Source organism: Fulmarus glacialis, unplaced genomic scaffold (assembly GCF_000690835.1).
Source record: "Fulmarus glacialis isolate BGI_N327 unplaced genomic scaffold, ASM69083v1 scaffold47853, whole genome shotgun sequence".
Taxonomy (NCBI): Eukaryota; Metazoa; Chordata; class Aves; order Procellariiformes; family Procellariidae; genus Fulmarus; species Fulmarus glacialis.
Window position 1 is genome coordinate 1 of NW_009201922.1, and position 13,831 is coordinate 13,831.

The window sequence follows — 13,831 nt, forward strand, 5'->3', positions numbered from 1 at the left end:
GGGGTGGCTGGGGTCCGGGGTCCCTCGAGAGGAACTGGCCGGTGCGCGCGGTTGTCATGGTACCTGTTGCCTGAATGCAGGGCCAAACCCGTTGCGTGCGGGTTCGGAGCTGATGGAAGAAAACCGTGAGCTGGGACTGAGATCCGCGGGCTGCCACGCTAGGAGAGGTTGCTGATGAAGCCCACTGCCTTATTAATGTCTTCCTGCAAGTTAATAACGCTTGTTTCTCCCCGAAGTTGATAAAAAAAACATCCTTTCAGGAAACAGTCTCACCTTGAAGGCTTCAAACAATACTAGCTCCAGGCTTGCCTTGGTAAGTCAGTCCAGTGTTAATTTCCTAACAGCTAAGATGCTTTATGTTCTACTTCAAAGCTGAATTGTCAAACTAAAGCCTACAGCCAGCTGTCCTCATCAGTGCTTTCACTGGCAAGTCTTATCCTGTTTCAAAAACTTGTATTTTTTGATTTTGGATATGTTAAGTTGCATATGTTTTTGTTATGTCATAGTCTTCTGGAACATGACCACTTACACACAAGATTGAGTTCACTCTCTGGCAAGGAGGATAATTTTTACAGGTTGTTTTATTTATCTTGATATCAGCATCTTCCAGGAGTATTCCATATAGTTGTCTTTAAGACGTTTTGGCCACTTTTTCCTTTTGACTGTGGAAATTAGTGTGGAGAAGCCTTTGGGGGGAGGACTCATGGAGGAGTAGACTGGTAGGTGTTTTGAAACAAGAATTTCTCATAAAGAAACATCCTCATTGTTTTGCTTAGTTTTATTTGGGCAGTCTTCATGAGGAACTTTGCGGGTGTGAATGTTCTTATGATGACGTGGTTCTTTGTTGCCTTTGAGCAGAGGATGATAACAGACAACAGCCACCTGCCAGACAGTATCCAAGAACAAGACCCTGTAACTACTTCAAGCAATAATTGCCTGCATAATGCTGATGAATTGAGCACTGAACAAGAAAATGGCATTTGTAACAGTGAGCCGGGTAATGGTATTAGAGTTCCCAACTCTGCCAGCCAGTCATCCACTTCCATGGCTGTTCCTTTGGAGGTGCCCAGAAGAGGACAACCCCTTTTACAGATCAACAGGCAACAGATTCAGTCCATCTCATATAGTGCACAGGCTGCTGAGCTCAAAGGTTTAGGAATTGATGTCTATGACCAGGATGTATTGGAGCAAGGAGTTCTTCAGCAAGTAGATAATGCAATTAATGAAGCTAATAAAGCAACAAAAATAGCTGATGCGGAGAAAGAATATCAGTCAGTGCTGGATGACTTAAGGTAAATTGTGTCCTTTCTTACTGTTCCTTTCTGTTACTGACTATCTAATGAGGCTCGGTATCTCATGTTTTTAAAAGCTGGAAGATGAAAAGATGTTTTGAAAGCGTTAGATCACATGTACTCTTCTGAGTCACCCACCTTTTAAAAAAGGAGAAAATATTTTTGACATCAGAGCAGTGCTTCATTGCTCTTATTTGACTAATTCAGTCATGCATCAAGTCAGTAGAGGACAGCGCATCTCCTTTTTCTGCTTTGTCTCCTACCTTGCCAAGATGCATGTCTGTTTTCTGGGCAGTGGAGAACTGCGTTGTACTCTATTATTCAAAGTTATAGTCAGAAAAAGTGCCACTTCTTCAATTCTGTATGCTTCATGGGGTTATCTGCTTCTGGTTATGTGCTTTCTGTAACTTGGATGACTCCATGTCATGAGTGTACTACAACCGAAACATCCTTATCACAAGTGTTTGTATGAAGTACTTAGTGACACTTAAAATAATCAAATGCTTAATTAACATGGTATATTGACAGTAGAAGACTTTGAGGGATAGGAGCCACTAATCTTTTGAGTTTCGATCTCAGATCTCCCTTTCTGTTTCTAGTCTCGTTGTAGAGTTACTGTGTGAACTACTGCAGGTAAGTAATTCTACCTGTGCACCTTTCACTGTATTGCATTAATGTTGGGTTTTAGTGCTCAAGGGTGCTGTAGGCCTCCATTACCTATGTGAACATTCGCATAGCTCTCTTGTTATGCATATGCTTAATTTTATGCACTTCATTAATTTTCTAGTTTGGGTGTGGAGATGTGAAATTAAGTAAATTTGCAAAACTGGAACTAATTTCAGATGTTATGTAGCAGAAGGACGTAATGAGTAAGATGGTCGTTGAGAGGAAGAATGGAGCAGTGTAACCATTGCGATTAGGTTATGGAGTTATTGAAAGAGTGCACGGCACTGTCAATTACTTGATAGTTTTCCTTTGAGAAACATCCTGTGATTTTTCTTACCCCTCTATTTTCATCTGCCACTTAAAGTCATAAAATGAGATTTGCATGAGGGGATGCAAATGCTTTATGCAGACCTGTAGAACCTTGTTTGTATAAGATGTAATGTGTAAGTCTGCAAGTTGATTTTGGAGAAAATTAGAAGAGATATAGCTGGCTTGTTGAGCAGAGGGACTAACAAAAGTAAAGATGTATGAGTAGAGCGTGATAGAGTTGGTTCAAGTCCGGTAACATGGTGGATGCATGCCTAGAGGTAAAATCAGGCAAGAAGTGGTTTTTGAGTAGTTGGCACAGAGTTCATGGTAGAAACTGCGTGATTCTATAATAAACACACAAATTCAAGCAGAAGAAGAAGAATAAAAAATGGTTAAAGTTAAATCCTGTTTAAATCCTGCAGTCCTGTTAAATAAAGGTTTGTGGAAGAGGACAGTAGCGGTATGTGTCAAGAGACCCTAGGGCCAAGGAAGCAAGAGCCAAAAGGTAGGAGACATGCAACAGGATGGTATACTTCAAAGCAACGAAACAGAAGACTGAGAAAGGGGATAGGATGGTTCAAAAGTGTGGAAAGAGAATGGAGAAGTGAAGATGGCAGTGATAGCTGGGGAGCTGGTAGACTACCATCTCCTAGGGATAGCTAGGGGAACAGTAGTAGAATCCAGATTAGAGCTGGAGAGAAATATGGCCCAGTCAGTTTCCTCCCTGACTATTGAGGAGACTTATGTAGTGCTTTTCTTTGCATATAAGGGGAATAATGGCCGCTTTGCAGGTGTTGTAAAAAGTTTTCTTTGACATTTTACATAATGCTTTGAGATGTTAATTTGCGTATCCTTATGAAATACTGTCCTATTTGAATCAACAAACCTAGATTTGTTGCTTCTGACGGTGGGGCAGTGCCTCCTTCCTTGCAAGTGAATTCAACAGCAGAAACAGATGATATTAGGTTATAGTATGTGGTTCAGCCTGAATTTCATATTGTATATGGAAACATGAAAAACTGTAGTGCATAGGTAAGGAAAGTTTAATGTTGATGTGCTGTTAATTCTTTGAGTTAGTTTGTCTTCCTGAAACTGTATTTGTATCTTGTAGTCTATTCTTTGTGTAAAAGAGACATTGTGAAGGTAAAAAGAAATAGGCTTCTTTATATTATGGCATCAAACTATTAAGACATTTTTAGAAAATGAAAACATGGGATTTCCCATTTAATTTTTGTTTTGCATTTTGTTTACCTTGAATAATAAAAGCAATCACTATCACTTCCTTGTTATCATTATCAGACTTGTAAATTTTGAGTACTAAATATTGCAGTGGTTTGTTCAGTTTCCTTGCCTTTGGAATTTTAGTATTAGCAAAATTTTGTTTAAAAATATTTTATGATGTACAACTTCTTAAAGCGTTTAGTATTTCCAGTGTTGTTTAAATATAAGATGCTTATTTAGAAACTTAACCTTTAGACTTTTTAAAATCTTACCTTAAATTTCTAAATTGTCTGAATTGAGACTGTGCTATTTTTCTTTCTAGAGTTGACTAGTACATTGCAATCTTCCTGTTTTTTTCAGATCATGTGCAACATCTCTGAAACAAATAAATAAAATTATTGAACAACTTTCACCTCAGGCTGCCGACAACAAAGATATAAACAGAAAACTAGATTCCGTAAAACGGCAGAAATATAACAAGGTGATTGGATTACATTAATTTCCTGTTGACAATACTTAGCTTGTACTTTGGCTTAAGGTTTGGATTATGTGATATAATTCTTGCTTAATTATGTAGTTCAGAGTCAGTCTACAATTGCTGTTCCTTCCCTTTTAAATGGTTTAATTTTCTACCAAGAAAATGTAAATAATTATTTTAAAGATGTGAAAGTGAGAGCTGAATTTTTTTTTTTTTTTTTTTCCCCCCTAAGTTTCAGAACAAGCTGTAAAACTGAAGTTCCAGGACCTGCTCGGAAGACTGATTTGCATTAATTTAATTAAATCCCTTCCAGTAGCATTTGGAGAATTAGCAAAGCATTTTTAGGGCATGATTGAATAGTTGACCTAGATCTCAGCGGTCTTCATTCCCTACCTTCCTTTCCTTAATCCTCTTTCATTGTCTGTATCTTTCTTGTACCAGTACACATCATTCCTTTCTGGGAGCCATTTTAAGTCATTGGTTTGGCAGAAACTGCTCCAGCTTTTTTTCTGCCAGAGTGTTAAGTTAAAGGAGCTTGTAGAGCAATCTAGCGGGCATCAGGGTAATGTAAACAATAGACCTATACAGCTGTGAATAGGAAGAAGGAGAGTTGAGAAAAGGGAGACTTTGATCAGCAAACCGTCTGATGGAAATTCACCCTAATATTTTCTCTAATGATAAACCTGACTGAAAAACTTACTGTCCTTTGCCCGCAGACACATCTTCCCAGTCTCAGGCCATTTGCCACTGACTCATTCAGTTGTTTGTTTTTTAACCTTGATCATTTCAGAACTTGGATAACACTGTGCTCACAATTTGGCCAATTAAGAGAGTGAGGGGGACAGTACTGAACAACTAAAGAGTGATCATGTAATTGGACACTCTATTTTGTTTGTTTTCCTAGTACTTGAAGTAATTTCCGCAAGTGTTAGTTGCACGGGAAGTTCAGACCTTTTTGCAAGTTCATTGTTAGCCATCTCTAACAGTCCTTGAAGTGTAAGAATAAATCCCTGTATAAAAACTGTAATCTGTAGAAGTGGTCCTAATAACATCAAGAGTGTTTTGGAGGCTCTTTGGAGGCAGGCAGTGTATTCAGAGCTGGTGTTGAGCTGCTTTTTGCATGGAGAAGTACCTTTAGGTACTCTTCCTTTTGTAGTATTTAAAAAAAGAAATGGTTAAAGAAGACTGAATTCTTCGTTATTGAGACAAATGGGAAATTAATGACTGGTACAAGACAGCTATTTCCTTAGAGCTGTCATACAGGGGGTGTTTTATGATATAAAGTACTCTGGTAGCAAGGATAATAGTGCATACACACGAGATGATATATTGTACCATACATCAATATACTCTACCCTTTATGGTTTGAAAAGACATGGGCTGATTTTGCCATGAACTTGGTTTTTACTGAAGTATGTGCCTGTCTAAGTAAGAAAATATTTCCAAAGAATGGAGTTATAAATGTGGAAAGCTACATTGCCTATGTCTTTGTTTTACTGGTTGGAATTTCTTGTTTCATAAATGAAAGTTAGCAACACCAAGGAATCACAACGTCACCAGCAAATATACAGTTGAGGATATTACAATCAGATAAAAGGTGTAACAGAAGAGCTAGTTATGAATTATTTTCATAGCAGTAGTGAACTATACTTGTTATAGCACGTGTAATGTTGATTTTTTTCACTTACGTTTTTTAAAGTCATTTCACTTTGTAGTTTTTGCTGTTAAATTAGCTGTGACCGCTCCTGAATTAACTGTATACAAACATATATGATGGACTGATTTACAATTTCAGTTTCTTTCTTACAAAACATTCCAAAACTTCTGGGATGATAAATAAATCTTACTAAATCTCATAGCTGTTTTTAGTGGCTTATTAACCATTAACCCAGTCTTGCAAATCATGAACAAATCTTCTGGTGTTCTCTGTGCATCTCACTAGTCGTCTTGGTAGGCTTCCTTCACTAGAATCAACACATTCATAAGATGACCCCAAAAGATGTACATAAAAATGTGTAATGTGCACGAGATCTGTGTGTATAAACAATCTGATCTTACTGTACGCATATCATAAGATGATTGTACACACAAAATTGTGTGTGTTCTGTGGGTTGGAGCCCTACGGATATTGTGGTGACACTTTTTTGCACTTTTTTTGTTTCAAATGCAATACTGTGACCATTTGAATATGAGATTCTGGTGGAAAACACTGCAAATGTAGTAATTTACATCTTGTTTAAAAGGATAGCAAGTTTATGAATGAGATTAAAAATTAAATTATGTATCTACTTGTCATTCAAGGAGCAACAGCTAAAGAAGATCAAAGCAAAACAAAAGCGTCTCCAAGCAATTCTTGGTGGAACAGAAATTCTTGATAAAGTAAATGAGATTGAATTCGAGGAAGATGAAGGTATGGGAGAAGGCTGAAAGTTCTGTTCTACTTTGATGTAATACCTTTTTTTGTTTGAAGCTAGTTTGCAAGATCTTTGCCAATAAGGAAATGAATTTCAGTAGTTTGCTTTCAAAGAGAGAGTTAAGAACACTTATGCTCTGCACCTGCAGAATTGCAGATCTTGACATATTCATGTGGGGAGTTTTAAAAAATGGATGTTAATCCGTGTTCAGCTCAGTAGGGATGGCTGAGGCACATTAGAGTATTGGGCTTAATAAATTGGAAATCCTAATGTTTTTTCACGGCTAATTTGATAAAGATGACTAACATCATGATTGAATTACATTTTATATGCTGAATGCTATCAATCAGCGTTAACAAAATTGTTTTTTCTTACTGTTGGGAAGTATCAGTAGAAATGGAAGGGGGAAGTGGTTCTTTTTTTCAGGCTGCACTGTGATTTAAAAAAAATAAAAATAAGGCTTCTTCCAAAGCAGGGTATTTGTTCTCTCAGTGTTTCACTAGGTGTTCTTTCTCACTGCTGTCTGCAAACTGAGCTTGGGTTTTGTAACTCCAGCTTCGCTGCGTCTTGGCCACAATCACTAATCTGCAGTATTCTGCAGTGCAAGTCTGGACCCCGTTGACATCTGCACATCACCTTTGGGTTCTATTGTTGTTTGCAGGGGTGTAAACTCTTTGTGCTATTTGTCCATTGCAGATGTGGCTGGAGCGGATTCCAGATCTCTCCTTATTCAACAAAACTTACAGGAGTCAAAACCTCAGTAAACGTTTCTTAGTAGAAAAGCATCTTTAATCCTTTTTCTTTGAATGGGTTCATGCAGTAAAACTCAGGCACCCAGAGTGATGAAATGTCACTAGGAAGTGAATGGAGCCCAAGGCAGAAGAAATGGAGTTCAGCAGTTCCAGTAGTTTGAGAACTGGGGGGGTGGAGAGGGAGGAGTTTCATGCCTGATGCATCATCATTACTTGTTAAACATGTTTTGGTGATAAATACAGTGCTCTAAATGGGACCATGCTGGTACAGCTGTTTTGAACTTTTGGACCCTAATAGTAGATTTCAGGCTGGAATTCCCTTTTAGATTCTGAATTCAAGAGCTTTTCCCCCTGTTTGGTTTCAAACACCAATTATAGTTTGTGTTAATATGTATAGTAACTGTATGCAGTTTAACTGAAGTGTTCTTTTATGGCAACGTGCTGTGCAGCCAGTCATAATCCTAATATTAGTATTGTAGAGTAAGGAGATGGGTTTTGTTTTCTTTTTTTTTAAGCATGTGGGAAGACAGTCTTTGTGTTTTGTAAGATTTGTGTCTGTCCTGGTATGGTCATGGAAATGTCAAATTTCAAGCTTATGAGTAGGACTGAAAAATCAATGGTAAAATAGAAATGGACAATGTTGCTGCATATGGGAATGCAGTGGTTTCTTGCACTGAATGTGGTGACATGGGTTGAATTGACAGCAAAGGGAGCACATTAGAGTTCATGGGCCATGGGGGACTGTAATTTTATGGTAGTTCTTGCTGCTGTGTGTTGTTTCAGAAGTATTTGCATTTTGATAGCATGTGTGATGTTTCCTGTATGAAGTTTGAGAAGTAGTTTGAAGTAAAAGTTAGTCTGACTTTTTTGGCCTTCTGTTTTGTTGGGGTTTGCCTTTTTTGAACTTCAAGTATTATGTGTGACAATAATTTGGACTTTTAAGTTGTATATAAAAACTGAACTGAATGCATATAAAGCTTGCGGGGGGGGAACCACCCTTGTTCCTGTGTTTGTGTTATTCAGAGGGTGTTAAAGGCGTGCTGGATGTTCTGATTTTTGTTGTAGAACCTGGTCCATCATGTCTTGGCAGTATGCTTATGCCTGTTCAGGAAACAGAGTGGGAAGAGCTTATTCGTACTGGCCAGATGACTCCATTTGGAACTAAAATACCTCAGAAGCCAGAGAGGAAGACACGATAAATGAAGCATCTGATTTTGAGAAGTACTTAGCAGACCAAGCTAAGCTGTCATCTGAAAGAAAGAAGTTATCCCTTCACAAAGGAGCAAAGAAGAAAGCACAAGCCAAAAATGTTCTGTGCATAGCTCCCACATCTACTACAAAGGAAAAAAGGGGTAAAGTCCTGTCAAAAACAGATAAGCGCTTAAAAAAACATATGAGAAAACTTCAGAAGCATGTCCTTCAGATTCAATCAAAGGCAGAGATTCCAAAAGAAAAGAAATCTCTTGAGGCCAGGAAGTTCAGGCATGAACAGGAGGATGATAGTGGAGAGTCTGAACATGTACCTGATGAGGAGCTCTTTGATCCAGAAGCAGCAGAAGAGGAGGAAGAGCAGGCATCTTCTCATGCTGAGAATGATTCTGATTATGAACTCAGGAATTTGTCAAGAAAAAGAAAATACTTGGTGAAGAGAGATTTTAAAGAAACTGAAGATGATGCTGACTTCTTTCCAAGCTCTGAGGAAGAAGAGCATACACTAGGGAAGCGCAAAGTAAGGAGATGGAGAGATGATGGAGATGAAGACTATTATAAACAGAGACTAAGGTTAGTCCTAGACATTTTTATTAGTAACATTAACAAGTGACGTTGAACATGCAAAGGGCAATGTCTGTAATACACTGCTAGGAACTGAAGTAAGGAAAACGAGACAGTCGGAATGATCATAGCCTTCCAAAAGGAATCAGACATACCTCTTAATTACAGGACTTTACTATTAGATTTTTGTGATTGTTATAGGTCCTTCAGTAATAAGCTATTTGTGTATCAGTGTGTGTTTGTTGTTTGCAGAACTATGAATGTGCCCAAAATCAAGTATATATCAAACAACGTATTACTTGGCAGTTTTATACTTAAGTACTGCCTTTGTCTGTAGATCATATACCTACCTTTCAAAAAAAAAAAAAAAAAAGATGATGTCTTCTGTTTGATAGGCAAAATTACAGTGCAGACAGACAATGCCCTCTCTCTTCAGAGGGATGGCACTTCTCCATTGAGAGAGAAATCTTTGGTTTTGGATGGGGTGAGATGCTTAGTTTTCAGCTTTAAATAATTAACTGCTAGACAAGAAGAAATCATTTGAATAAACTATAGTTACATATTATTTTTGTAGAATCTGTTAGTTTATTGAAACCCGAGGCAATTACGTATAGTTTATATGGCTAACAGGTTTATTTGAAAATCAATATTAAAAGGATCTTCTGAATTTAAACTTGTAAAAAAATTATACTGGAAAGGACAATATCTATATTATTTAATTATTAGCACATGATATGTCTTGCATAACTTATATTAGAAGACATAAGTAATGAAGACTGGACATTTATACTGCTGTTAGTCAAGTCTAAAAAGAGCTGCTCTGTTTGATAGTGATTTTCCTCTCTTTTTTTTCTTGATGAGAGTGAGGGTAAAAACATCCTTATCTAAAGAGATAGTGACAATGGTGGTAGTAGTGGTGTTTTCTGTTGCTATGATGACCTAAGGTTGTAAACTGAGTAAGGTTTCTAAGAAGAATCTGTTAGGTGGGGAAATACAGCTAAGAACACAAATTATTTTTGAAAATGGCAGCTGAAACACCTTGTGCTAATCTGTGATTTATGAAACTTGTATAACCTGTGTGTTGATGATCTCTCTGTAGCTACAATGTGCTGTTGAGGTGTTTTCTCTACTGACAGCATAGCTGTTGAGCTCCTAACAATAAGACTAAGCAATGTTTCCATTTTCACAACTGCCTGGAAAACGTTTTGAAGGGCAACGAATTGACATGTGATTTGTTAAGCTGTTAAAATGCTAACTAGACATGCCAGTGAAGTTAAGAGACATTTCTGCACATACCGGGAGTCAAAAGATAAAGATGACTGAAATAGTTGTGTTGTTTTAATTGTTCTCTAACCGCTGGCATGTTGACTCTTTTCTAGTATAAGGGTTGAGCTTCAACTTCAGCTTGTTGATAGCATGCTTACTTTTAATTAATTACCTTTAGTGAATGTCCTTCAAGTAGTTTTATAGTCCTCTAGAAAATGGATGGATTCCAACTTGAAAACAGCTGCTCTAGAGTGAAAGGAAGAATATATATTAGGGCCGTCAGTGAAGCGTGATTGGGCGTCACATAGGTGATTGGGCCAGTGGTAAGGCCTAGCATAGGAACTTGGTTAATGCTTGGGAGACTCTAATTTTACACTTCAATGGAAATATAAAATCTTACGGATTTAAATGAAGCTGTATCAGAGAAGGGGTCAAGAAGTAGAGGTATAAACACCATCTCTTCCTGTGGTGAGAGCCTGAGCTGCTGTGGAGGAAGAGGTATCATCTGGTAGCAGAGGTACTCACAGTTGTAGAATTACTGGTACAAAACCTCAGGTAGGAAGAGCCTAACTTCACTTTCACATCCCAGGTTACAAAGGTAGATCAGGAGCTGGTATGATATGCAATAGGTTTGCAATCTCAGGATGCTGCATTTCAAAGTTAAAGCATAGTTTAATGCTCTTGAATAGAAGATTTTGGCAAGTGGCTAATCTGAACAATGTCCGAAGGGTCAAAAAGAAATATGTTTTTTATTGGATGCATTAACAAAAATTAATTGTACTTAATTGGTAAAATATTTACTATTTTATTGAATAAAACTGTACTCTTCACATTTAAATTAGACCAATATTAAATCATTTTTAATTCAGTGTTTTCATCAAGAGTAATTTATTTTGATTGAAAGTTTTAATATGACTCTCAGCTTAAATTCATTCAAACACATTTTTTAATAACTTTAAGATTGTGACAATTTATCCTTAGCAAAGTCATATCATAGACTACATTTCTTTTGGTTACTAAAGTTACAATAAAAGCCTAAATGAATTTTAGAAATATCAATAACTGTAATTGCTACCAAAACACTACATCTCTTAAAAATTTCATAGCTATAGTTATTGTGGCTGTTAAGCTGCAGCTGTCCACATTGACGTTTTTATGCTGACACCCCCAGGTAATCTTCATTATGGGAAATGCCATGAGAAAATAAAATGTAGTGAATTAAGAAACATATTAAGAATGCTATAGAAATGCTGTCATTTGCTTACATTTATGTCTTGTTTCATGTCAGTTTTACTTTTGAATGCAAACGAATGGGTGAGATTATGGTATATTTTACCTCTGAGAGAGGCAGGGGAGAATCCTTTAGGATTACTTTAGTCTTCTGAACATCTAGTCTTGTGCTTGGCGCCGAATACAGTCCTACACTCTTAAAGATTGAAAATGAGTTTCCGTAACATTAAAACTTTTCAGAGATGGGACTTGAAGAGATTGGTCTGTGTCAAGGGGAAACTACAATGATGTTGTTAAAGCATGATAATTAGCTAACTGCGGGACTGCAAAGCATCTCTAGAACAAGAGTCTGTTTTCAGAACAGGAGCTGGTGTTATCTGCAGTAAACAGGGCAGGCGGGAAAGCACCTGGCTCTTTCCTTTCCTTCTCTAAAGGCTACTTGCAGTGGTCTGCCTAGTCACTCAAAGCAAGATGTGATCAGTGGAATGTGAAAAAGTAAAAGTTAGCTATACAGAATTCAGCTCATGCTCTCAGTAATTTCAGTTCTTTTCCCTTTTGTGGGTCTTGCCTTTCTTTAGTTACTATTACTGGAGTCATGTTGCTGTGCAGACACGCAGGGGAAAAAAACTTCTGTTCTGAAAAGGTTAACGTCTAAGGTGAATCATAGCTTGCAAGAATAACAAACAGTAGCAAGGAACATCAGGGTTATGGAGAGTAAGGTAAATAAGTAGGATATTGTCAAGCAGCTAAAAGGTAAGTTTAAGATTCAGTGAAAAGTAGAGTATCATCATTCCCAACTGTCTTTCATACTGGCTGTTACCAGCTGAACCCAGAGGATTAGGTCATCAGTCTCTAGGATGGTGCTGAAGTTCTCAGAGGCTTGATCCCCATCCCCAGGTATGTTATCGGTGTATATTTTGTCATACGCAACAGTGACCATCTTGGTCTAGAAATGTTCAAAATTGGCGCTGGTGGAATCTACCTGTTGCCTCCTGCCTGGTCAGGTCATGGCAGAGCCAGTTTCTTTGAAGGCTATGGAATGAGTGAAAATGCACCTGTTTGCATACAAGTAACCTTGTATGCAGACTAAATGCATAGGAAATAAACGTTTTCGTTGTTCTCAACAAGAAAACTGTTGCATGGTTTTCTTGTATTATTCTCAAGACTCTGCAGGTGTGGAAACTGCAGCTTAATCAAGTTGGGGGTTTTTTGCATATTAATCAAAGTTTTCCTTTGAATGTATTAAAATGCAAAGCATAAGTATAACGAAGTAACTTTTTCTGCTTATAATATATGGAGTTAACGTGTTACATTATTGACATCACTAATACAGTATCTGCATAAGATAATAGCTTAGAGTCAAAACAAAACAAAAAATTAGCTGTCTTATGGTCACTATTCCCATAGCAGTAGTCAGTATGTTTCTGCCCGCTGCTTCAAAGAAGGAATTACATGTCATGTTATGGGAATTAAGTGCCATTATCTGTGTTTCCTTGTGTATTCTGTATAGTTTGTGGAGTACAGTTGTTTGAGTTTTTCAATTGCTGTCAAGTGCTCAGAGGCAAGGCTGGGAAAGCTGCTTCTTTCCATGTCTCCTAAGTGAATCCAAGCAGCTGAGTAGCTGGAAGTTGTGGCTATCAGTGCACAAAGTAGTCGATACAAAGAATCAAACCAAAAAATAAAATTTGCTTAAAAATAAGTTGTTTTTCTCAAATCAGATCGGTTTTCATGTGCTAGCTCTCTCTGAAGTATCTGAGTCACTGAATCTCTTGATGTTTCAGAGTTATAAATTAAAAAAGGATTAAATACTACCTTCTACCTTTCCTGAAGGATACTTTCTTAGAGCATCCTAACTGCTCTTTAAAATGACAAAGCCAAAACACAAATGAAGATACATTTTTGGCTCACTTGCTGAGTACACCTTTCATTCTAAGCTCAAGTGTGTCATTGTCTACATCAGTCTTAATTTACTTATGGAGACTTGTGGTACTAACTGCATGTATTTCATCTGTTAGGACGTACCAATTAAATCCATCCATATAGACCATAAAAAGTTAGATCAGAAAAGTAATGCTGAATGCTTCAATTTAGCAAATTAGAATAATCTGTAAGGGATTCTTAGCTGTATAAAGTAGAAAACATATTGTGCTTCACAAATGCAAACTATATTAAACACTCAGCTTGGTTCCTGACTGTATTTTAAAAAAAAAATCAAATTGTGCTCATTACTGTTTTGGATGCAGAATTTCTTTCTAGGGTATTGCAATAAGTGGGAAATGGGCTTAGTATCTGTATACATTCTTATATTAAGAAAGATTTAATTGTATGATATATGGCTTCATACTGCACTTCCAGGATAAAATTGTATTTATGTCAGTGACCATGGACAACATAAAATAGATTTCTCAAAGGTCATGCTTTTATTTTCAA

At 37.2% G+C, this 13,831-nt stretch overlaps 1 protein-coding gene across 1 annotated transcript in view; it reads left to right on the forward strand.

The window, feature by feature from the left end:
- The first annotated feature begins 861 nt into the window (after positions 1-861).
- LOC104074099 (DNA excision repair protein ERCC-6-like) overlaps positions 862-13,831 on the forward strand; it is a 46,917-nt gene continuing 33,947 nt past the window's right edge. The window contains 5 exon segments of the mRNA XM_009574099.1: positions 862-1,292; positions 3,849-3,969; positions 6,268-6,376; positions 8,198-8,326; positions 8,329-8,914. Coding sequence (XP_009572394.1) covers positions 862-1,292; positions 3,849-3,969; positions 6,268-6,376; positions 8,198-8,326; positions 8,329-8,914 — 1,376 coding nt within the window.